The sequence below is a fragment of the Aedes aegypti genome, chromosome 1 (genome assembly GCF_002204515.2).
Source record: "Aedes aegypti strain LVP_AGWG chromosome 1, AaegL5.0 Primary Assembly, whole genome shotgun sequence".
Classification (NCBI taxonomy): domain Eukaryota; kingdom Metazoa; phylum Arthropoda; class Insecta; order Diptera; family Culicidae; genus Aedes; species Aedes aegypti.
The window spans coordinates 257,609,717-257,637,046 of NC_035107.1; the positions used below are offsets into that span (position 1 = coordinate 257,609,717).

At 36.5% G+C, this 27,330-nt stretch overlaps 1 protein-coding gene across 16 annotated transcripts in view; it reads left to right on the forward strand.

The window, feature by feature from the left end:
• LOC5567294 (chloride channel protein 2) overlaps positions 1-27,330 on the forward strand; it is a 167,937-nt gene that overhangs the window by 73,021 nt on the left and 67,586 nt on the right. For 2 of the 16 annotated variants that reach the window (XR_002498638.1, XM_021837639.1), the window contains exons 1-3: positions 7,720-8,021; positions 8,834-9,138; positions 9,218-9,419. The exons of 9 other annotated variants lie outside the window; for them this stretch is intronic. Coding sequence is in view for 1 of the 7 variants with exons in the window: in XM_021837639.1 (XP_021693331.1) it covers positions 8,951-9,138; positions 9,218-9,419 (390 nt within the window). In the remaining 6 variants the exon portion in view is untranslated. Of the gene's footprint in view, positions 1-4,215; positions 4,385-7,719; positions 8,022-8,833; positions 9,139-9,217; positions 9,420-27,330 lie in introns of those variants that run through there. 5 more of the 16 variants (XR_002498639.1, XR_002498640.1, XR_002498653.1 and 2 more) reach the window with 5 other exon arrangements.

The following is a 27,330-nucleotide window of genomic DNA, read 5'->3' on the forward strand; positions in this document are numbered from 1 at the left end:
CCTTGAATTCAAACCCACAAACATTATTTTAGATTCGAATCATACCGCTTAATGTCCAGCTCTGTGGTAAAGCATTTTTTCAACTATCGCCGATTCCCGAAAACTTCAAACGGTTATGGTTGTTAGAGCCATATTGAATATGGTAAAATAATTACCATAAACCATTTTCCGTAGTGTTGTGGAAATATGCGGGCGAAAAAATGCTGAGAACTAAGGATTACCATTAAAGATGGTGTGGAGTTTTGTAAACGTAATTCAACTTTACAATTGTGTAAGAGGATAGGTTAGATTGACGCATCAAAAGCGTTTAAAGGCAAAACAATGCAGATCGGGCTGTCTCTCTCCCACAGATTACAAGAGCGAGTTGATGATCTGAAGCTAGCTGCAAGTACCCGACGAATTATTCCTGCAGTGCATTTGGCCAAATCATGCTGTACATCGAACTTGGTTGTTTCCTTTAAAATTTCTATAAGCCAACAGCTAATTATTCAAACTCAACCAGTTCGACTATAAAGTGTGATAAAGATGAGTAACTTGTATTTGAAAGATTTGATTTCCCAAATTGAATCTAAAACATTTTTTAGGCTTGAACAACAACTTGACTTTCTCAGCGGACGACTAGATCATTCATCTCACATTTGACATTTGGAAGGAATATTTCATGCGAAATATTTCATTCCTGAATATACGCAGAATTACGTTTTACGCAGTTTTAAGGGGACACGGGAGACCGTGTTATTTTCCCTATCTTTCGTCTCACTCTAACAATAATCATCAAAACTTTGTGGAAGCAAATCTCGAGTTTTAGTGAACCGATGAAGCTGAAAATCTATCGGGTTGTGCACTGCATATATAGAATCATCGTGATACATTTTTGCATCGATATATGGAGTGGTTCTTGGGATTTGCTTCTTGAAATGGATAGGCTGATTATGATGACGTCCCGTGCGGCCTTAAGTGAATACCCCTACTGTCATTGAGCAAGCCCGAAAGAACTCTGTCCATGTTAAGGAGAAGTAAGCCGTCATTGAAATTTGTATGCGTCGTTGATGATTGTTGCTAATTCATCGCACGATTCCTAATCAAAGAAAATCAGTTAGTTTTGAACTGACACAGTTGAAAAAGTATCAGCATACTTTATGCATGTAAGCGCATGCAGTGATACTTTTTCAAGTCAATATAAACGATCAAGACTGAGTTTTATCACTTTGAAATTGCAAGCTGAAAAGTAATCATTGCTGCCAAAACGAATGACGGGCTACTTAGCCTTAAACGGTTGTGGTGTCTCCCGTAGCGTAGTGGTCAACCCAAAAAAGCCGCACAAGGTGCGGATCGTCTGTGGTGCGTCAGCTGAAATCAACAAAGTATCGTTTAATTCGACTTTGCTTAAGGTGAAACATCTCGGAATCCAAAGATGGCCGGCACAATAGCAAACTGAAGAGAGAGTTAGCAAACGTTTCGGATCTTCTTATTTTACACTTTCTGCTAGTGCACAAGACCAACATAAAAAGTGCACTGCTGTTGGATGATTTTTTTCGCGAGATATATGCCTTTAAAGTTTTAGTGCAATCTTAGAAATTGATTCCAAACTGTTTCACCTTAAGAGGCCAGAACTTGTTGTGGTCCTGTACCACTTCCGAGAACACAGAATAGCAGTGACCGGTGATATAAAAGAGATGTTTCTCAGGCACCTCATTCGACCCCAGGATAGCCAATCGCAACGTCTCTTGTGGAGAGAAAGCTCTAGAGACGCGCCGTCATTATACATCATTGACGTTGCAACCTTTGGGTCAACTTGCTCCCCAAGTTCGGCTCAATTCATGAAAAACACAAACGCAAAAGAACATGGAAACGTTCCCTAGAGCGGCGACTGCGATCATCAAGCATCACTATGTAGATGATTATTTGGACAGCCTTGAGATGGAAGGAGAGGCAATCAAGTTAGTTAATCAGGTGAAATTCATCCATCCAACGAGAGGTTTCAATTCACGCAACTTTCTGTCCAACTCCGACGCCATTTTGTTAGGAATTGGTGGTGTCTCACAGGACGCTGCCAAGCAGTTAAGTCTTTCCAGAGCTGGTGGGGTCGAAGCCGTGCTTGGAATGGAATGGAATCTTTCCAGGGATGTTTTCGTCTAAACCTTAACTCCTGGTCAAGATTTCGTAAAAAATAATTCAACTACACTAGAAATGCTCAGGGGTCTTCCTTAGCCGAGTGGTTAGAGTCCGCGGCTACAAAGCAAAGCCATGCTGAAGGTGTCTGGGTTCGATTCCCGGTCGGTCCAGGATCTTTTCGTAATGGAAATTTCCTTGACTTCCCTGGGCATAGAGTATAATCGTACCTGCCACACGATATACGAATGCAAAAATGGCAACTTTGGCAAAGAAAGCTCTCAGTTAATAACTGTGGAAGTGCTTATAAGAACACTAAGCTGAGAAGCAGGCTATGTCCCAGTGAGGACGTTAATGCCAAGTAGAAGAAGAAGAAGAAATGCTCAAACTCGTCATGAGTCTCTTTGATCCTCTAGGATTCGTGACGTTCTACCTAATCCATGGGAGAACTATCATTCCAGACGTTGTCACAAGGATGGCGACAATGGATCAGCTTCCTACCGTTGTTGAATGATCTAAAAATCCCTCGATGCTATTTTTGAAGCCAAATGGATGAACTTAAACAATTGCACGTTTCCGTTGATGCCAGTGACACAGCCTAAGCTTGTGTAGCGTACCTACGGTCATCTGGAACGCAAGGGATAGAGTTAGCACTTGTGGGTTCTAAGAGTAAAGTGGCGCCACTAAAAGTCTTCTCCGTTCCTCGATTAGAGCTCATGTCAGCAGTGTTAGGTGCTCGTCTGGCGGAGTCTGTGGTTACCGCCCATTCTTCCAAGGTAGCAAAAACTTTTCTTTTGACGGATTCTGCCACTGTCCTAGCTTGGAATAACTCGGACCGCAGGAGACCATAAGTTTCTAGGAGTCAGCGTCGGAGAAATCCTATCTCTTACAAAAAGGAATCGATGGAGATGGGTGCCCAAAAAGCAGAATCCAGCAGATGAGGCAAAAAAGTGGGGTAACGGTCTGAAATTTGATCCTAGTAGTCGTTGGTTCAGCGGACCGCCCTTTCTCGCCCAGTCTGAAACAGAGTGGCGGCAAAAGCCATAAAATTACCTTACCCCCAATATCTTACCGCATGAACTGGCTTAGATGCAGGGGTATATCCGGTCTAATGTGGGCTAGTTTTAATGCAACATACATTCCTCCTTCTTCCCCTCATTGGTCTAAATTCTGACGTGGTAGGCGGTATGGTTGCCTTAAAATAGAAGATCACCAGCACTTATACACTGAGGGTGTCTGTTAGTCCCAAGCAGTCATCTTATTGGTTCCTTGTGTGAGTGCTGCTGATCTGGCGATATTGGAGTAGCAACCATGAGCGGTCAATCAAGCTCAAGCTCAAGCTCCAGCCCGACTCAATCTAATGCTCGAAAAGATCTTCGATCGGAAAAAAATCGAGCTCACCACTCTCAACAAGTTCTTGCTGAATAGACGTGCGTTTACTCCCTTTCATATATAGGTCAAGGATGAGTGATCTACATTCTACCATTCAGTATGGGTGTATCAACAGCTCAGATTATTTCGCTTCGCACAAACGTCTCTCTTGTACAGTCACTTCAACGCACGAATGGTTACATTTTTTCTGCGATTTTTACTTTACAAAAACAAATTTGATGTTATCGAAAATGAACGTCCGGTGTGTTCATCAGCTGGGAAACCCTTCAATCAAGGCCGTCCGTAAAATTCCGCCTTAGTCACATGCATGAACGCTATCTACCGGCATCATACCGAAAGGCACTCCGTGGAAGATTTGGGGGGACTCCAGCATGATTCTGTGTCACCATTACCGCGGGAGTAACAACAAATTGGCGCTGATCGTATCTCGCCAAATATTGATAGAGAAACGATGTCGAACACGCGCATTACCGCCACCTCGTTCGGCAACATCATCTCTGTCTAGTCTTGGTACACGGTCGGGAAGTTCGATTCGAACAGCGTAAACGGTAATTAACGGGCACAATTTTCAGAACCAATATTGACTTCACGATAAGAAGACCGCTCGCTAGTTAGCAAGTCCGGTTCTAATTTGTGTTCCGATACCCGAAGATCGCGATCTATAAAACAATTCCAGCGCCAACGATCATGTTTAGTAGTTATCCACCGGAATCGATTAGCTGGCACGGTAGCGGAATTTTGGAGTTGCCGTTGGAGTGTCTTCGACAACAGTATAAGCGACCGATCTGGGATCAGGATGGTTCGGATGGCCACGCTGAAGAAAGAACGCACCAGGCGTCACCATCCTTTGCTATGGGATAGCAAGTACTCCACCATCGAGGTTAGTTTCGCAGAACTGGTGGGAAGAACCAAGTCCGGTCACAGGGTTTTAGTGAGTGTGTACTGAAGAAATGCGAGTGGGCCGTAGGGTGGTCCGAAGAACAAAACACCTGATCTCCTAAGATATATTACAATATTTACGATAGAAAAGTGTGCTGTGAAATGTTTACAGTGGTGATTGAAAGGTACCCCAAAGACGAGATATGTTTATATGGGAATTACAGTAGATACATTTTGACTATTGTTCCAAACACGTTAGTACTGTAATGTTACTACAAACTTATCTCAAATTTTTACTTAATTCAAATTATTCAAACCATAATGAAGAAAGTTGTTGAAGAGAGCAATTATATCCATTACACTGAAGAAGTTGTTGCTCATCTTTGATTGAACGGTGTCAAATATGATAAAAATCGTTCTCCCAAAGTTTGAAGCGAGTTGAAAAAAAATTGGTTGTCCACACGGAATACTATGGAAAAGATCAACAATTTGTAAGCGCAAGCTGATGATTGCTGCTCCAGTATCGCCAGAAAACAAGTAGACTATCGAGGTATTGGATTGAGAAATATCCAGAAGAGCACCTATCAAAGAAAATTCTACATTGGAATTGCTTTTCGAATTACTCCATGAGTTATGCTTCGCATTCAAGTCACCAATGCCAAAAATTTTTGACTTTTTGAGGATCAATTTCCGGAAGTCTGAAAAATTTTCAAAAAAAATTGATTTCAAATTACTGGGTGACCAGTGCACCGGGAAATCGGGAAAACCGGGAAAAAGCCGGGAATTTTAAATCACCGTGAGAAAACCGGGAAATATACGGGAATTTCAATCAACACCGGGAAAATATAGCAATACCAAGTGATGTTTCAACCAGCACAATCTTTATATTTTTTGTAGATTTTTATTATAGTTTCTGGATTTGAATCTCAAGTTAATCAATAAAGTCAGGGCTAGTATTTGGAAACATACTCTTTATAGTAATGCTACCACTTGCTCTAATCCAGTTTATAATTAGCCAGTAATTTAAAACCAAGAAATGGAGAAACATTTTGCGAAAAGTGTTTTTTTTTAAAGTTCCATGAAGCATTTCATTTTACAAACTACAATTTTTGGATGTAATCAATTACGTTTCTCTAAGCAAGCTTGCAATTCTCTATGGTCAAACTAATTGAATTTACAACTTACTATGATTCTTAGTTAGTAGTCCCTCCAACCAATACTTTTTTATTGCTTAAGTTTAGTTGTAGGCATCCTTAGAAAAATATTATTCCAATCATTTATAAGAAACAACACCTGCTTTGAGAATTGAAAAAAAATATCTTACCGGATATATTTGAAATATTTGGTGAATTTTAAACCTATGTTCTACATTAATGATTTGCTATTCGTTTCTTGTTTGGGAATGGTATAAATAGTGTAAAACTCTCTACTTCATTCCAGAATTATAACTGCTATATTTTATCAGAACTTAAATTGCCCTGAGAAAAACCTCTAGGTTTGTGGGGGTGAACACAACAAAAAAAATTCTATGCTAATGAACATGGAACTAACTGTTGAACAATTTATAAATTTGTAATTAAGTCTACTAAGTGTGTGTGACCGTTTCAAATTTAAACTATGATTCATTCTAAGATTGACTCAATCACACCATATGAAATGGGTCAAACCTTTTTTTAACTAAACTTTCTCATAACAAATTCCACAAAATTAGCAGAATCAACATATGCCAAGAATGCGCAGCAAAATATCTTATTTCCGTCTGATAGGAATGTATTGGTGTATGACCAAAGAACTAGTAATCAAAGTCGTTTGGAATGGTAACAAAATTCGCAATTATATACATTTCTTAGCATAAAATTAAACCGGGAATATTTTTGAAATATCGGGAAAAAACCGGGAGAAAACCGGGAATCTGAAATTGACTTATCACTAGCCACCCTGTTAAATTACGAAAAAAGTTGATGTTTCATACGCATATGAATGATAAAAACAACTTTCCATAAGATAAGATGACCAAGTAAAAACAGGCTAAACAAAAAAGGTTGCCCTTTCCATATTATTTTCTATGCAAACTTCAAATGGCGTGTGTACAGCCATTTTTTTTTTTCAATTCAATTCAAACTTTGGGTGAACACTATTAACCATAATAGCCCTGTTCCAATTTTAATACCAAACGCTTAAGTTAAGGCCATAAACACATATTTACTAATTTTTTAAATGATTTTCGTTTGTTTAACGTCCAAAAAACATTTTTTACGGTTTTTGAGATTTTGTCACACCCTATGGTGTAAACTAAAATTCTGGGCATGTTTTGTTTTCCGCGTCTCTTTCGAAATGTCAGATAGGAACAACCCCAGTGTTAAAACTAAAAGCCCTGTGGCATTTTGTCGACAAAGTGAACGTCAAACATGATCAAAAGTGTCAAGGTTCATATTTGGAATCATTTTTAAAATTAAAGTTTATACATGTTAAATTCGTTATTTGAGCTGGAAAAAATGCTAAAGTAGTGGCAAGAATATACTATTTCATATTATGAAATAAAAACAAGAAATCATTACAAATTTTAGGACCCAGCCTTAAAGAGCCAAAACTTAAAAAATTGCATCAGTCTGACTGCCGTTTTACGTATATTTGTCCCACGGTCCAAAAGTTTTACATAGGCAGCTTATGTCCACCAATTATTTGTTTACTGTTACTTAGTTTCTTATGGGATTGAAGTCTAGTCAACTTCTCAAAATTAATTCGTTCCTTCAGAAACTTCCTTCATTATAACTTGAGTAGTGAGATTCGATAACTCATTCTAGCAACAGCTTAATTATGATAGTTTAACAATGTTAGAAGTATTATTTAAGTATCTTCGTCTAAATTTTCATATAAAACTTAAGCGACTTTGAACCACTTTTAAATCCTCATCAAAACAACAACATAACTCTTTTTCAATCATTATTATTCCAAAGAAGATATGGAAGGTGGAATTTTCAAACTTTTTTGCAATTTCAACCTCCCTAGTGAGTCGTTGATGGCGTGTATGAGTAAATCGTCGCGCTACCGCGTCGTCACTAATTTTCCTATTAAGATTCATCAATGGGATTGAGAATCGGGCCGGGTTGGTCCAAGGCGGAATGATCTCGTTGGCTGAGATGCAAGGTAGAGCTAGCAGCGATGGACGGGAGAAAGATCTGTTTGCACACTCTGAACTTGGCTGTACTTGGCTAGTGGATGGTGAATTCCAGCAAAATGAGAGTCAAATGATGCAGTGCTGATTTGGGTTCAAATAATTCGTAGTAGTTGATGAGATGGATACGGCTGAAAACTTAGCGTTTCTTGTTAGGTAGTCCTCCAGTCTTTCGGGATCCATTGTGGAGAATTGTCGCGAAGAATTTCAGTGCGGTCAGGAACATTTTAGAGGAACATAGTCTTTCTTTTGCGCAATAGGCGAAATAAGAAATGCGATGTAAGAAATTTTTTGGTGCTGTGGAGAAGAGATCTGTGCTATTTAGTGATGTGGTGTGACGTTGTAATCATTGGTATGGACTGGGAAAATGCAATATCCTATCGATTCTTTACGAAATATACCGAAGATATGTGTTATCTGTGAGACCAAAATGAAGATCAATTTGTGTTAGTTCAATAAACTGGTAATATGTGGAGAGATCATCGTCTTATTCTTGCTATTTTTCTTTCGGAAATTTGTTTAAACTTTTAGACAATTCATTGGAGACAAATAAAACTCCTCTTCCGAACTACTTCGAAAGTTTTTTCTACATCCACTCTGAACAAATTAAAAGTTTTCTTATCTTTATCCATTTTTCTATTAATCTTTTAAATTGAATAAAAAATTATTAGATTCAAAAGCATAACATATTTTTTATCTGAATTATTGATTTTATATCTTTCTAAAATTACGGTCCTTGATCGATTTTTCTTTTCAAAATTTGTCTAATGCCAAATCTTGTTTGACAATGGGCTCAATGAGGAAATCAAATTGAAAAATCTGTGCATTGAATTCTAATGGACTTATTCTGATATTCAAAAATTCGAACATCCGTTATGTTGAAACACACATTTGTTCAAGCTATTCCCTACCAGAATCTGTCTCGAGCAATTTTGAACTTGCTCAAGATAAAAGCTTCACGCATCCCACCTTAAATTGGAGAAAATTGCTCGAGATTATTAGGTTGCTCTCTGTTTTATTACCGCTTTACTGCAGGGCTGGTTGTTACCATGATGTCGTTAAGATAGCGTCTGAAGATTTTTGATTTAATATTTGTTCGGTATGATACGTTCAAATCTATTGAAGCGTGGGCAGCATAATTGATTCATCGTAGATTACTAGTAACGTTTGTAATACTATGCAAATAAAAAGAGTCTAAACTTAGCTCAAAGCTTACTCTGAACTCCATTCTCTTTGTGACAACTTTATGTAAGTGTGTTATACCTACCATCCTAGTGTCGATTCGATAAGATAATATGACAACATAGTTCTCGAAAGCATTCACAATCGAATGTAAGGGGATTTGCTCTAGAAGCCAAAGTAGTGCAGTGAACCAAGAAAGCTAGTGACAAAATGTGGCGAAAGAAATTCGACGCCCAGAAGGATCGCGGCCGAGGAGGCCGTGGTCCCAACAGTGGCGCGGATCGGTTGCGTGCCAACAGTGCGGACTACACGGAACGTGTCTTCCACGACGAGGAGTTTGGCGAGGAGAACGTCGAACTGGTGGACGAAGAATGGGCCAGCTTCGAGCGGGTTTTGAGGTAATTTGAGCCTTGAGAGGGGGGTGTTTCTAGAACTGGAATCATGCACTGGACGTATTCGCTCTGGATAAACTTTCAGGGACTTTCGTGAACGGCGCCTATTGAAAGCGTCCATGGATAACCTTCCGCAGAAGAAGAAATCCCGTCGTAAGCGAGCACAAGCCTTCTATCCGATGCCGATGCCTAGCATGTCGGACACGGAGGATCAGGATAGCATTTCCACGGTGACGAGCGATGACGAAGCATACGATACGGATGAGGACGGCTACATTACGACTCTCGTAAGTGGATAGCTCGGTACCACCTTGCATCCTCCGACGATGATACGTTCACGCTAATTCCTACCCACGACGATGCATGGCCGCCTTGGCAATGATGAAGAGTGACGACTCTGTCTGCTTCCCTAATGTAACAATAATTAGTGCAATAATTTCTCGTTGAGCTAAGCATGCCACTAGCTTCCTAACCTAGCAATGATTCGCAAAGCACTCGCCGTTTACTACATATTTACTTTTGTATGCATGCCAGTTTTGAAATGATTCTGTAGCAAGTGTTACTCGCATCATGTATCAAACTCAAATCTAGAAAGATTCGCGAATCAGGCGAAACTGACAAAATGTACACAATTTAAGAAAATATAGCGTTGAAATTGTAGCTCGATTGTCTATTCACTGCACTTGAACTTTTCCCCTATCGATAATTTAACTATTCAAAAAACGCAAATTTGTAGAAGACGAAACTTCACCTCATGCCAAACCACACACTTTATTGATTACGCCTGTGTTTTTGTTTAACAAAGTGATGGGCGCATCTGAAATCGAAATCAAAACACGGCGAGAGTAAACGGCGACACTGCAAACAAAAAATAAACAAGGCGTACATGGTGGGCTTACTTGGAACCAGAAGGTAAACACGGCGCAAAAGTAATGGGCGACACTGAAAATAATATCGATTACAGGCTCATAACATTGGGCGATACTGGAATTCTCGAGTACGTTTTAGGCGAAACCTTTAAAGATATTTTGAGTACGAAATAGCTAGGGGAATTGTAGGAGATGTGTGTGGTATTAATGAGGATTTTAAAACTAGGTTTATGAAATGTGTATTAAAGTGAAAAGGTTAAAGTTTGAGTATATTTTATCCAATTGGGATTTGAAATTGCACATGAGAATTTCATTGATCATTTTCTCATTGTTATTGATTTGTCAGATAGGCCCTTATCGCGAATCCCTCTCGAAATGATCGTACTTTGAGTAGGGTACCTAGTGTCTACTTCTACATTGTCTAGGGGAAAATGCTCCAAAACGAACCAATCTAGTGAAACGGACTCAAATGGAACATCTCGAACTACTGAGCTCAAACATTCTGTTTCAATTTTACAGGAACATTAAATGTTTATATTATTTAAAGTAAAGCACAAGATCTGTTTTTCGAGAAATATAAGTAGGCGCCATCTTTACTTCAAAGCAAACCCATGGAAACGCATGGTTGCGCTTTTTGGATATACTTTCAGAAATTTTCTAACAATGGTCGGTTTTCATGTTATCATATCGGAATTGTCGGAAAAGCATCATAGATGCGCATTGTAGCGTTTTCCCCCACTCGTTCACTAGCAAACATCAAACACTACGATGGTAGACGCTGCGCGCGTGAAGTTCACCGCCTGCGTCAGAGCCGACTTGGGTTGGGATGCGGCGCCTACTTCGGCGATTTTTGTTGCTTGCTTTTTGTGAAATAATACTAGAAGCCAACCATGATCGTGACATTGATTAAAATTCGTCGGATTGTTTACAGTTCTCCCTTCGGTAGCATTGTTAGATGACTACATTAATTTAAAATGTGATCTTTCGAAGGAGCAATTCTAAACTATATGCTTGAAACTTTTGTTTTGTCTACGTGACTAGTTTTTTCTTAATCCTGTGTGACAATTCGCTTCGTGACAAAGGCTGCCATTTACCGATACCCAAGTACAATCACAGTTCCTAAGGTATGCTAGATTTTCGATTTTGCACGCATACATTGGAAATATAGCCAACTCTCCCTTACTCGATATACCGTATCTCGATGTCGAGCTAGAGAACCACAGTAAAAGTTGGTTTTCATAGCTACTTGATGATCCTTGGATGGAAATTGCACTGCTTTTGTGTCCTGTAACTCGATACCTCCCTAACTTGATAATCCCTTTAATATCGAGTTATGGAGAGTAAACTGTAATTAAGACATCCAATTTTAACTCCGTGATAACTATTTCACCCATACTAGGGAGGAACCGTGATCGAAAATGTTCAAGTTTTGCGTAACGTAATAAATGGACGCTGCCTACATACACTTTTTTTTTTGTACTTATCATTTCTGTAAAACTAATACAAATGGGCCGGGACGAACGGCTCTCTTCGCTTCACGGATCAGGAGTTTTATATTTTGGACCAGTGTTCCCTCAACTTTTTCGACTTTCGCCCCCTTGAGGCCAACATTTTTTGTAATCGCTCTCTAATATATCGTTCATATACAAGTTCATATATTTGAATTGAACGCTCTACTGTGCTGAACGTATGATACATATTTTATCAAAAGCGCACCGATGAAATTAACAATATTACTACGAAACTGTTAAAAACATATGTACTTTGGAACACATATACACTCCAAAACATGTCCCCAACTCGCATATCCATAGATATAATTATAACTTATCGGTGGAATCCGGACAGTTTTAATGCGAGAAACCAAAATATCAAAAAGGGAACGGAACATTTTTTTGTGAAAAACTTGATATTAGCTGTCTAATCTTAAAGCTCTCTCATACAAAAAACTTTTAATATATGTAACTCTTAAAATACAAACTTTTTTTATAAAGATTGAGCATTCAGAATAGTTTTTTAAATTTCCAGATGCATGTTTTGTACTATATGAAAAATATGTTATGTGTTTTCCATGTGATCCGTAACTTAAAACCTGAGACGAGACTCACGAAGACGGTCTTCTTTTTCTGTGATTGCTGAGTTTTTTTCTTATTCCACTATGTGTTTATGCCAATAATGCGCAAGCCGTTCAAACCCTCACATGAACCTCGCAGCAAAAAATGGTTGCGTTTGCATCACAACGATTCATAAATAGCCTTTTGAGTGAAATTTCACACCAGCAAACGTAGCAGATGTTAGAAATAACTAATCTGGTGTTTAGATTTATTACCAACTTTGGAAAAAACTGCTCCGCCGATTGAGGTTTTAAATAGCAGATTATTTTGAATACAATACTTTTCACTTTTTCAGCCATAAAAATGGCGGGCTGCATTTGACGTTTCGTGACAGCGGAATCTGGGCTGCATATGACGTTGAAATGTTTCCTCTTCGCGAGTCTCTCTCAGCTTAAAACCATTCTGATTTTGAGAAAATCTCAAATCCCAAACATTCTTATAACTTACATTATATGAAAAAAACCTGAATGCATAACACAAGTATTTTGTTTTGAGTATCATCTCTATCTATATAATTTTAAATGACCATGCTCCGAGGGATGAGCGAACTAAGGCAGAATTTTTGGAAAAAGTTGAGCTTGAAATTAATTATCCTTCAGAAGCATTAGTATAAGTTTCTATTAACTTATGTATGCCCTTCAAACGTTATAAACAATTTTTCATCTGCTCCCATGCTAACTTTTTCGTCCCCTATACTGGATCTTTCGCCCCCCTAATTCTTGTTGACAATTTATCGCCCCCTTAGTTTCGAAAATCGCCCTAAGGTGGCGAATTCGCCCACTTTGGGAATCACTGTTTTAGAGAATCACAACGGCGTTGACGGGATTCGTTACCCAACCGACAGGGTAAGCGGCAATGTCGCTACTGCTACACTACCGATGCCACTAACAGAACTTATAAACTTGTGTTTTTAATAACAATTCAGAGGTCAATGAATGCAAACAAGAAGCTGACTTCCGTTTTTGCAAGTATTTCTTCTATGATGAGCGTTCCGAAGGCAGAAAGACTAAATGACTCTCGTCAATAAATTGAAATTTAATGCAATTTTTAGAAGAAATACTCATTATACTAAAATGTTCGAGAACTCAATCCTTTGGATTTAAAAAAAAAATAACTTTGCCTTAAAAATTACTCATGCTAATCATGTGGTTTTCCATATAGAAGGCTTGCATACGTTCCCAATAGTTGTTTTAAAAAGTCCAAAACGCAACCTTTTGGAAGAAGTCAAGAACGCAACATACAAACGTTTATATTCATAACTGATTGAAAGGTCCAGTTAAAAGCTTGAACCATTTCCAAATGAAAAAATGTATTGAATACGTAATGGCCAAAAGAATATCCAGATAAATTTCTTCAATAAATTCTCCATAAACATCTTGAGTTCCAAGAATCACTCCAGAGATAAATACTCATATTCGAGTAGGTGGAAAAAACTGAAAAATGTCATGATTTGTCATTCTATTCAAAGTAATTACTGACTATCATAATCAGGTATTGGTTTGCTGGAGATAAGAGATAAAATATCAAAATAATATCAAAAATAAGTATGGAGTTCAATGATTGTCCTACAAATAAATATCGAAATATGATCTGACAGATGGCGAAGAATATAAACAACTGAAAGACGATAACCATCATTGAGCCCTTCAGATTTATTCACCATTACTGACTATTCGACTATTCCTCACAGCTGGAAGACGAAGGAATAATACTAAAAAATTGTTCGTTTCTAGTTATGATTTTCTAATTTTCCCTTTATAATCTTTGAAGAAATTTCTTGGAATTTTCTCAGGAATCAGCTTAAAAAATATTGGTTTTTCCACTTGTCATTTAAAACAAATTAGTGATTCTGGAATGTTCATTATGAATTCCCCCAACAAATATTTCAAAGACTCCTAAAAGATATTTACAGGTATTATTCTAGGATTTCAACCAAACATTTTATTAAAAAAAAAACTCTCTTGCCTAAATGTTCCTAATTAAAAATGTCTGGAATTTTTTAAAGTATTTTGATTGATACCTTAGAATTCTCAATGTAATTCTTGAAGAAATGTGTGAGCAATTATGAGATTACTGAGATTATGGCAATGATTTAGGGATCTATAAATGAATCTACAGAGGTATCCCTGAACGTATCCAGTGTCAATTTCGAAGTTTCTTAATAACTCCTAATAAGAATTCTTACAGGAAACTCCAAGAAAAAATAATGGAGAAATTGTTGAAAGTGTTCTTAGTGCAAATTCGTGAATTTTTGGAGCTAGTTCAAGAAAACATCGTACAGAATTTCTGCAAATAATCTTGAAGAAACACTCGCTGTACAATGGAATGGAAGTTGTGTTACTTTTCTCAGAGTGTCAGTTCTCCGCATGTCATATTCCCAAATACCCCGCGTATTCCGGTACAATGCCGTATTCCGGTGACTAAATCATCCAAAAACTCTTGGAACGCAATTCACTCATGCAAAACGGTCAATAGGCAAAGAAAGCTCTCAGTTTATAACTATGGAATTAATAGACTACTGAGCAAGAAAGAGACTACACGATCCAAGCTCTGTTCCAGTTGGAAAGTAATGCCAAAAAGAATATGATAATGAAAATGAAGAGATTATTGGCTCTTAACGGAGAGGCAACCCCAGTACCGCAGTACATAGTAGAATAGATAATCTGGGCTACAAAAACTGGATGAATTTTTGGTAGATGTAGCAAAGTGGGGCAACAGTTCGTATGCGGCAAGATTTTCTTTTTTAAGATTTCTAGCTCAATTCAAAACAAAACTTATAAATACCATGGTTGTTCGAATGCTATTCAAGTAAGAGACTTTCACTACAAATATCATAAGAATCGATTGAGATTTGGAAAAGTTACGGCTATTTGTTGTTTTTTGACGAAAAAATTGTCATTTTTGGTCTATCTTTCAATGCATGGAACCATATGAAGGTAAAATTCTATTCAATTTATAATGCAAGGGCGTTTCAAGGCCTATCGTAAGGATACTGTGAATGGTATTAATTTTAACTTTAGTGCTTGGAATACAACTTTGGCCCATAGTGGGGCAAAAGTTGAAATCAGCGTTGCTAAAGTTAGATTCATACATAAACTCGCGGAAAAATTACAAAGTGCCAAAAATTCACATGTTATGTTCAAATTAAGCGAAATTTGCCTGATTGTGCAAAAAAAATCGCCAAAATTTCACATTTTCAATTAGTTTTGCGTAAAACTGTCTTCTTTTGATACATTACAATTAACCCTGTTTTGGGCAACTTTTTGATGAAAGTTTAGTGTGTAAACATAAGTTTATGGCTGGTATGAAGTACATCTGTCGTAAAAGTGTCGATGTTTTGTGTTTTGGCCAGCGAACTTTTGCCCCACACTAGATTCGAACTCTTGCCCCACCGGTGGGGTTAAGTTCGTTTAAGACAATCAATTTTGAAACTGTTATAACTAATAATGGGTAAATATTTTGACACAAGTTTGTTCAGCAAAATTATAGCCAATATGTCGAAGGTTCACTGTGTGGTGTTTATTTCTTTTTTATTGCTCTTGTTCATATGGAAATTTTGATTATACCACTAAGGTCGAACTTTTGCCCCACCTTACTCTGCTGAAAAATTGCCAAAAAAACAGCTAAGATACATTTTTCTTGTAGATAAAATTTTTGATCAAAATTGGCATCAAGTTGAGATCGAGAATACCTCTGCATCTCCACAATCACTAAGGGAAGGGTGTTGATTAGAGTAAGGAAGGAAAAAAATTTGGAAATCACCTTTGGCCTGTGATGCGATTCATGGATAAGGAGGAAAAATACTACTCTTACTGAACTTCCTTGAAGCATTTTTGTCTGGTGATGAAAATATGTTGATAGACATTCATAATGTCGAATTATTCAAAGTTTATGTTTAGTAATGACGAAAATGAAAGATGCGTGTATATTCAAATTATATGCAACAGGAATAAGGGTGTATGTCAACACCTGTAGTGACGAACCATCCACCCAGGTAACCAATAAGCCAGCCGTTGAATAGCACTATATAAGCCGTACGTACATATATTACATGAAACATGATGTTACCACGATAAAAACATGTTATCACAAGCATGAAACGAGCTCACCAGATGGCAATCCATCATCGACCGAACACTAATATATTTTACACTCGCACAACGTGAACCGGATACGATTGATCTTGATTCAGTCGCCCATTCCACAGGAGCATGTAACGGAATAGCATGTGATTTGATCTATATAAAAAAAGTGTTTAATAATAATTTTTGATGGTAAAAGTTTGACAAAATTCAAAAAATCTCTTGTAATTTTTTGAGTTTTATATTATAATGTATATGTTTGTGTGTATTATAGCATATATTTGACTTGACGTAAAAATTTGAGTACTTATAGTAGGAGACGTTTTAACCAAATTCCTTCAATTTGACACTTCTATATAAAAAGACTAGGAACTGTAATTAGATTGAATGTAAAAAACTAAGAGATAACAGCTGACTAAAGGGAATTTCAACTGAATTTCGAAAGGGGTCGAAAACCAGCCTTTATCCCTGTTGACACGTAATGCCAATAAATTCTTCTTGGCGTTCTGTGATCAGGGAAATTAGTTTTTAAATAACCTTCACACACAATTTGCATGTCATACAATTTTGTTTACTCAGTACGAACTTTTGCCTTCACTATAGGGCGAAAATTCGCATTTGATTTGTAATATTAGATGTTATATTTCTTGAATTAGAAATTAAATTTTACGAAATCTAGTAATAAGTTTTGGCATATATGTCGAGGTATAGTTTACCTGACAAACTGGATCGTAAATGCTTTTGTTTCAATAGATATCTTCCCCTGCATTAATCTATTACTTAACTCTTCCACCCGAGTGTTTTTGAAGCCAAGATGTTATATTTCTAAGATTTTCGCAATTTCAAGATCAAACATAATGCCAGTCGGCGAAACTCAAATATTTCAAATCTTGAAAATTTGAATTGTGCGCCCACGCACATTTTAAGGTGCGAATAGTCAAACTCAAGGAAGTTATTTTGGAGTTGGCTAGTAAGCAAGCATAGAACTATTAGAAGGTCTTGAAACAGAAAAAAATGGGATTTAGCTGTAGTATGTGGTTAACTAGCATCCACTCCAAAGTAGAAGCTATGCAGTTTTTTGTTTGTTATATACAGTGAGAGGCAAAATAAAGTGCCCACCTTACCAGTTTTCGAATTTCTCTCATTGATTTGGTTCAAATTAAAGTTAACACACCTAAATCTTTTGTGATATTTTATTTTTGATGTTCTTTTAAAGTTGCACTTACGAAATTTTGATTAAAAAAAGAATTTTACTTAAAGAAAAAGAAAATCAATTTGTATTGAAAAAAAAGTAGTGACAAAAATAAGTGCCCACTTCCTTCTTGGCCCCAGAAAAGATGATTTAAGAAAAATAAAAAGCAATTTAATAGTTAATGTGTCCTCCTTTGGCCTTAAGGACTTGCTGGAGGCTCTTCGGCATGCTTTTCACCAGGTTTTGTAGGTGTTGTGGATCTAGTTCTTCCCAGGCGCGCTCCAAGGCTTCAAAATAATTATTTTTGTTGGTAACACCAGTTTTTTCAACCCTAGCATCGAGAATCGCCCACAAATTCTCGATGGGGTTGAGGTCTGGGCTTTGTGGAGGCCATTCCAGCGGTTTAATCCGACAAGACCGGAAGAAAGACTTGGTCTTCTTTCCAGTATGCTTCGGGTCGTTGTTCTAGAGAAATATGAATTTCTCTTCAAGGCCCGTCTGGATCAGCGAAACCTCCAGATTTTCCAGCAAGATGTTAATGTAGGAATCTGCCGTCATTATTCCGTCGATTTTCACGACGCTTCCTACTCCACTCCATGAAAAACACCCCCAGACCATCACATTTCATCACATCACACTTCCATGCGTCACCGTTCCTTGGATGTGGCGCTCCTGAAGCTCGAGCTGTCTAACCGAGAGCGGCGGGCTCGTGTGTGATGCAGAGCACCACATCCAAGGAACGGTGAAGCATGGAGGAGGAAATGTGATGGTCTGGGGGTGTTTTTCATGGAGTGGAGTAGAAAACCTCGTGAAAATCGACGGAATAATGATGGCAGATTCCTACATTAACATCTTGCTGGAAAATCTGGAGGTTTCGCTGATCCAGACGGGCCTTGAAGAGAAATTCATATTTCTCTAGAACAACGACCCGAAGCATACTGGAAAGAAGACCAAGTCTTTTTTCCGGTCTTGTCGGATTAAACCGCTGGAATGGCCTCCACAAAGCCCAGACCTCAACCCCATCGAGAATTTGTGGGCGATTCTCGATGCCAGGGTTGAAAAAACTGGTGTTACCAACAAAAATAATTATTTTGAAGCCTTGGAGCGCGCCTGGGAAGAACTAGATCCACAACACCTACAAAACCTGGTGAAAAGCATGCCGAAGAGCCTCCAGCAAGTCCTTAAGGCCAAAGGAGGACACATTAACTATTAAATTGCTTTTTATTTTTCTTAAATCATCTTTTCTGGGGCCAAGAAGGAAGTGGGCACTTATTTTTGTCACTACTTTTTTTTCAATACAAATTGATTTTCTTTTTCTTTAAGTAAAATTCTTTTTTTTATCAAAATTTCGTAAGTGCAACTTTAAAAGAACATCAAAAATAAAATATCACAAAAGATTTAGGTGTGTTAACTTTAATTTGAACCAAATCAATGAGAGAAATTCGAAAACTGGTAAGGTGGGCACTTTATTTTGCCTCTCACTGTAGTATAGGAACTAAGATACGATAGGAAGACCAATACTCGTTGTGGTGAAAGGCAATACAGGAAACCATATCAGTAGAAAGAGAAGTTATAGACACTTCTATGTCGAATATAATGAAACCTTTTTTGGCAAAAAATAATCCACTTAGGCTTTTTATCCTAAACATGCTTTATTATCACACAATTCCACTGACATGTTGGTGAAGTTACATAATTATCCATTTTATTGCAATCAATTAATTCCCTCCCAACTCAGTTGCTGAGACCTGAGTGCTTGTAATCGGATCATAAATCCCCCGGTCATCATAATTCTGCATATTCAATGGAGTCCCGAAGATGAATGTGAGCAGATCTCTAGGGGCACAAGCACAAGTAGAAAATTGAGTTATATCTCTGAACTGTTGTGTGCATTATCGAGACTGACCAGCCATTGACGTCAGTGCAAGAGGAAGACAATTCTATTATATATAATTCTCGTTATCACTTCGAATTGATTTCATGATTGAGCTGTGGGAATGGCGTGGAGATATAGGATTTGATTGTTTAGTATTGAAATCGTATGATAACAGTGATTTGCTATTCATTTTCTCATGTAGTTAAAAATCTGCTATCATTATACTTCTCTATTAATGATTTACCATTATTTTTATTCGATCGTCAAATGGTGTTGAATAATAAATAAGCTATAACAATTTTGCATAACAGAAAGTGCCAAATAATCATTGATAAATAATTTATACCTTCCCATAGTTATGCAGTATAAACTATTGTCTTTGATAATCCCCTCTGCTAGTTTATTGCCGCCTATTTCTGTAATCATTAAACAAATGCGCTCCCGGCTGGCTTAGCCACGGTCTCCATACTAGTGCCGAAGAGAGTAAATATAGCAACGTGCAAATTACCAACAACCTCTTCCATTCACTTGCCGCAGCTTTGAAACATATGCACGCAGTTAGTTTACCAATTATAACCGACATTTAGCGCGCCACTCGAAAAGGATAAACATCCATAAAACCCCGCTTGGACGAACGACGAGGTTAGACGTTCTTATATGTCTCCCCCTGATACCCCCTTATGCATTGACTGCTCTTTAGGGCGGTTCAGATTACAAAAAAACTTTTGTAAATCTTTACGATTAAATAGTGTTTCGTGAAGTTTTCTGCATTTTTTTTTTTGTGATTCAAAGGTTGGTTTGTATATAAATTTCTATGGAGAAACTTTGAAAAATTGTTCAAGCACGATAGATTGAGCATAAGCGTATAAATTCAAATCGAAAATTCATACTTCAATCCGTAGTAAAGGGAGTTGTTAATGAAAGCAAATCAATCCGACGGATAGATGAAATGATATCGATCAATTTGTCTTCTATTATTTAGCTTAAAATAGGATTATAATCCTGTTAACTACTGTAAAAATCACAAACAACTCTCAGCAACTCTCTTAATTCAATATTGGATAACAAGGTTCTAAACGTAATACTACACAATTTAAAAAAATCATGTTTATTCACGTTATTTGTGCCCAACATGCTGCATCAACTTGAATCAATGATAATTCCACCGGTGTTAAAAACCATCAAAATCGATGAAAGCTTCACAGAATTTGTAAGAAGGTTATGAGACATGAAATTTAAGAACTTGTGTTTTTAATTTGAACCACCCTACTGCTCATACGCTCATACGTTGAGATGAAAATTCAATTAACTGATAACAGTGATACCAGCTCCGCACTGGCAGTTAGCCGGCTCAATTACCGGCACGAGACTACGTAACCGGTTAGAACCACTCGCGGTTCATTCTGAAAACCGCGCCGCCGACCGCCATTCAACCACCATATTCAATCATCGCTTTATGACTCTTGGTTAGCTTTTGGTTGTTTATTTGTATCACACGTTCTCTCTCCATCATATATCTAGCCCGGTAGTTCACTGTCTGGAAATCGATCAGTTTTTCGCCGCTGACTGTGGGACTATGGGCAATGAATCAGAATATAACGACAATATTCGACGCGCTTTTATTTTGAACAAAAATCAACTCAAAAGAATTAAATATACATGAAAAAAATAACGTGGTTGGAGTGAATAAGAATCATTTTCAATTGGAAATAATTGTATGGATTCATCAAAATGTCTTCATTTTTTTTTAATTCAAACTGACTTGAAATTGACAGAAATTAACTCGCAATATGCCATTTTTTTGTCATTGGTGACTTAATTGCAAAACATCGCTCATTGAATAATTCGCAAAGCAACTCCAAAGGTAGAGTTTTATTTGATCGGCGCTTTTCAGGATATTTCTCAATTCAATACCCTTATAGCTCTACTAGTTTTTCCTCTTCTAGAAACCCTTCTATGATTGAGTTGGATTTATCCGACTACAGTCACCTTTGTAGCCAATTGGTTACTCATACTGATTTTGAATCTGATCATGTCTCTGTTACATTTCAAATATCTCATAAAGCGATTCTCAATCCTATCAGTTATGCATTGTCGAGCCGACTGGAGTACTTAAATCGATAGTAAACTTGATTTTAACATTTATTTGCAAACAAAACTAAATTTTGAAAAAAAAAAATACCTTAAAAGCTAATTCCGGCAGTTTGAAAGACTTCCTGTTAGAACTGGTGTAAGGTAGCACCAATATTATGCAATATTTTCACATCTAACTCACCTGAGTTGGCTCAGATGACACAAGCCTCTCCGTCAAAGGACGAAGCCTGCATGTCATCTGTAGTTGATTGCAAAAAAGTTTGGATATTTTTTCTTCATACTTGCAAAAATGGAAGATTTATCATCATACTTATCTTGTCAATTTTTACCAAAAAATATATCAACCTCAAAACAAAGTTCAACTCCATAAAATTCAACGAAATTCTCCTATGAATTGAATAAACCTTTCAGTATACAACCACAATCATGAGATATTTATCGCATATAATTAATTTCACAAAAATAGGTTTTTGAATTTCTGTCGTGGAATTCTAATTTTTAACCCATAGTACAACGGCCGGTTATAAATCAATCGATCATCATCACCCACGCTTGCTCGTATCGGTCTCTCGGCCATCGTACCAAGTCTTTTTACTACCGCTCCGACATTGGCATTTGGCCACCTGTTGTTGGATGCCTGACGGTGAACTCAACAAGTGTAGGACTAGTGCGCTGCAGTGGATCATCGCTGAACTGCATTTGTACTTACTTGGAGAATGCTGTGAGATGAGAGTTCACTCAATGGCGGGGAATGTATCCGTTAATGAGACTGTTGATGTGTGGGCTTTTGTACGGAGATGTGGATCTTTTATGAATGAAAAACGTACTGGATGGAGTTTATTTACATGTGTCCGGTAACATAAACTTGTCCAGATTGTAAACATGTTGTATTTTTTTTTATTACAGTAAATGATAGTGTTTTGATTTCCAATGGAATCACTACGTCACACTAAAAACTGTTTCGGAAATAAGTTGGAAACATTTGAAGTAAATTGGGCGTTGCATACTTCTATCTCTAGGTGTTTAATGTTACATGGAAATTTCTGACTTTGATTACAAAAATGGCCCGATTAGTAAAAAATCTTCTTGCTAAGAGATTCAAGCCCGATATCAAATTCTACTATAACTAGGCTATATCGAGGATAAGTGACAACCTCTTTTTTATAAAGTGATCGAGAAACAGATTGTTTGTAAACGTTTCAAAATTGTCAAAAACTGATCAATTTTTATGTATTCATATGTACCAAGTGTCCTTGACTCAATGGAAAAAAGCTGTATCGTATAGTGTCATACCAAAGACTTTGTATCAATTTTGCTTAACTGATTACAAAAACTCAATACTTCGTTAAGTAAGTTACGTGTCCCATACTATCAAAGCTATCCACACTATCTAAGATGGGCTGCAAATCTCGTTTATAAAGATAATAATACTAATAACTACCGTATAATGGGATGAAGTTGATCACTTTTGTGAGATTCTGTTCTATAATTTCAAGTAGGATGCATGCATTATCATCCAAACATTTTTTATACCTGTACTGGTTGGATGTGTATCAAATTATACAAACGGAATTTTGACGAAATGTTGTCATAATAGACGAATTCCATTCAGAATGATTCGAACAAAATAAAAATCGTGCTCGATAGTCTTCGATTTGGATAAAATTTTGCACATGTTTTTGGTATGATAGAATAAGTCTTTTCCATAGAAAAATTGATCATTTTGACTCAAGAATAATTTTTGAAAATGGCATATGGATTTTTGCATGCAATTTATTTGAAAAATTCTAACTCCAAAACTGTTGATTTTAGAGAAAAATGTTCTATGGAGAAGTTGTAGTGAACCGTTTGAACTAAAAGAAAAAAATATACACTGAATAAATAATTTATTTATTTTCATAAAAAAAATCAGAAATAAACCTAAAAATTTTGATAGGCAAATTTAGAGCGCCACCATCATAGAGGTCGCTAGGGTAGAAGGAGAGAAATGTCATTGAAAATGTTTGTTTATGTCCAAAATTCAATGTTTCGACCCAAATATTAGGTCATAATCAATGAATTACTAAGCTATTTTCCATTGGCATAATCATTTTGATCCTTTATTCTTGCGATACGCGTGATTTCACAACAAATATAACCACAAACATAGAATCCGGAAGTTTATAACCTATGTAGCGAAATACCAATTTTCCAATTTTATCCCACTAATCGTACATGAGCACTGACCGGATCTGTACATCTTCGAAGGAAAAAAAGTTTATCATGTTTTTCAATGCTCTCTGATCGTCTACAACATAACTATTCCGAGAAAAAGTGCAATATGTGTGCTCCTTCCCATGCCGCACACGGTGCGTTCCCAACCCAACCTCTTTTATGACGGTTCTCCTACTAGCTACCAGATGTCGAAGTGATCTCGTTCAGCTTTGAAAATTTTAGCCTATTGCACAAAAACCCCATTTTTAATATTTTTTAAATTTTCACCATAGAATCTTTATAGTAAATAGATGTTTGAGACAAAGTTTCATGATGGATAAATTTTTAATAAAAAAGTTGTTCCAAAAACAGCTTTTGACCGATTTTTAAAATTTTGATTTTTTTTTTGTCAAAATTAATTTGTTTTTATGATACAATTAGAATCTTGAAATTGTTCTGAACCATAATGAGTATATGAATAATTTCTCTAGAAGGAGCCATTTTTTGAATTATATCGAGTTTATTGCAAAAAATGTTACTTAGATATTAAAATAGGTCATTTTCATTAGCTATTCGCGATTCTTCATCAAGGAAAATGAATAATTAGAAGGAAATAAGGTCTTCAATCTCGAAAACGTATTATTGTTGATGGAGAATCGGGAATAACTAATGAAAATGTCGTATTTTAATATATAAATAATATATTTTGCATAAAACTCGATATAAGGAGTGTATCGAAAAGTAGTCGCAAACTTTCAAAACATTCTCAAAAATAATGGGTTGAACCTACAAACAATTTTTTGATCAGAAATGCTTAACAATGTATTTAAAAAAGATGATGCGGTGACATTGTTTCAATAAAATGGCATTTTGCATGATTATTTTGCAAATCACTAACAGATGTCGTTGAAAATCTTGCACACCTCTGAAAAAAATGATATGTTAAACATGTGTCAAATTTTAAGAAAAAATGGTTTTTGTTCATGCTAATATATTCTGTGCCACAACTCTAATGACATAGTGTTAAAAATATTTTGAAAAATTCATTAATAAGCATTTGAGAGCAAATACAAAAATCGAAAAAAGTCGATTTTTAAGGACCTCGTTTTTTGATTTTTTCTTTCTACACGTTAATGGTAATATCGAACGATTGTAATGAATAAAAAAATGTTTTTTGATTGGAAAAGTTTCTATGCATATTTATAAAGTAACGTAAGCAAAAAATGTTACTCTATATAATTACCGCTGTATATGACAGAGCTTCAAAAGTTGATTAAACAAAAGTGACTTTCTAAAACCGACCTTGTTCCAATAATTGAGCTTTTTTAGAGCAATAGATTATTTTTTTGAATTTCTTTCTACGTGCTGTGTGAAGTAAACATATTTTCCTATAGAATAAGGTTTTCATCCTATTTTGTTTGATATACATTTTGTTCAATAGAATTCATCGAATCTTCAGAAGACACTTCAAAACTGTAATTTTGTCCAAGATTTTATTTTCCATGCTTTATAAACTTTGTTGTATTTATATTAAAACTTCATATTATTCAATATTTTTTTAGCTGCTTCAATATTTGATGACATGATGAAGATTTGCGTGAAAAAAGCTTTTAAAAAGATGAACTATGCTCTGAGATATACCGTTTTGAATGTTTGCGACTACTTTTCGATACACTCCTTAATTCGAAAATGGCTACTTCTAGATAAATTATTCATATAATCATTATGGTTCAGAATCATTTCAAGTTTTTTTTTGTATCATCAAAACGTAATAATTTTGACAAAAAATGAAATTTTAAAAATAGGCCAAAAGTTGTTCTTAGAAAAACTATTTTATTAAAAATTTCTCCATAATGAAACTTTGTCTCAAATATCTATTCTATGGTGAAAATTGAAAAAATATTAAAAATGGGGTTTTTGTGTAGTTAAAAATTTAAGTTTTATTTTTGATTTTTTTTTTTTGAAAATACATAAAATATTTTTTCTGTGTATATTTTTTTCTTGTAGACTTAACGGATCACTACAACTTTTTCATAGAACATTTTTCTTTAAAATAAACAGTTTCGGAGTTAGAATTTTTCAAATAAGTTGCATGCAAAAATGTATAGGCCATTTTCATAAGTTATTCTCGAGTCAAAATGATCTTTTTTCTATGGAAAACACTCATTGTATCATACCAAAAACATGTGCAAAATTTACTGCAAATCGAAGATGGTCGAGTTCAGTGACTGACCGATTTGACATGAAATTCGTCAATATCAATTTTTTTTTCTTTAAATAGACACCGACACGTTAATGCTTCCAGTGGACTTTAGTCCTTTGAAGGAAACACCACACTAGACAACAGACTAGCATGCAACGCCCAGTGGCACAGTCGAAAAACATTCCTCACGAAAAGTTTTCCGGCCTGCAGCGGGAATCGAACCCACACTCCTTAACACGATGCGGCTAAATGCCTGGTGACACTAACCGCACGGCTACGAAGCCCACTAGGCTTCATAAAATGAAGCAATACGCTATTCACTAAATTTTGTGGCACTATATCTGAATCAAATTTCAAAAATTTTACAACTTTTTGATAAATTGTTCAATTTTAGAATTAAATGTTGTTAATTACAGAATATGCGCCTCAAAGTATACATTTTTTTTTTTTTGAAATTAGTAACTCGCTCACTAAAAGAACATGTTTTTTCTCTGAAAATATTTTTTTATCCTTAATGCTAATCAAAAACTGGGATCACGGAACATATCTGGAATGTATGGAAATGTTTACTTAAATTGTATATTAATGTATCCCTGCCGAGTTGTGTTTGATCCATTGAATCTGTTGCATGCTCCTTTGAGGGCAAGCGACGGAATCCGGATCAATTGTGTCCGGTTCGCGTTTTTCGGAAGAAAAAAAAATGAAAACAAAGTGTGCGGGTTGAAAAAAAAATCGACGTGTCAGTTGTGTTTGATCCATTGAATCTGTTGCATGTTCCTTGGAGGGCGAGCGACGGAATCCGGATCAATTGTGTCCGGTTCGCGTTTTTCGGAAGAAGAAAACGAAAACAAAGTGTGCGGGTAAAAAAAAGAATCGACGCGTCAGTAGTTTTTGGTCCGTTGAATCTGTTGCATGCTCCACTGTGGGCGAGCGACGGAATTCGAATTGTGTCCGGTTCGCATAGTAACCTTACTATCGGTATCGATCATCCGTATCCACGTATTCATTTAAAATTATATCTTTATCGTTTACCAAAACGAATCCTTTCCCATATCCAAACTCCCAGTGTTTTCTTGTGGAAGTGCAGAGGACTCCTCGGCTTCCATAAAGCAAGTAACACGTCAACATTTCCCTCCCATTCCCAAATTGAAATGCATTCGGACGCAGCCAGCGCCGGTATTGTTTGTTATAATTATGAGCGCACCGAATTTAGGAACATGAAGTGCAGCTAGCAGGTAACGCGACATCTCATAAATTGTGATAATTTAAATCCGACCATAGCTCTCTTGACGGTTTATACATGAGGGTACGGGAATGATCAACTTCTCCCCACTGATCAACTACACCCCGAATTACGGTATCTAAGATCGTAAGTGAAAGTACCAATATTTCGAAGGAATTCATGAAGGAATTTCGGGATTTTCATGAAGTTTTTTGGATTCTGAAGGAGTATTCAGTAGGAATTATCTGGATGTCAATAGGATTGTCAAGATTGCAAACAACGCAGGTAACTATAAGCCGTATATCGGGCCCAATCCTCCTTACATACGGCTTATATAAAGCTATTGAACGCTT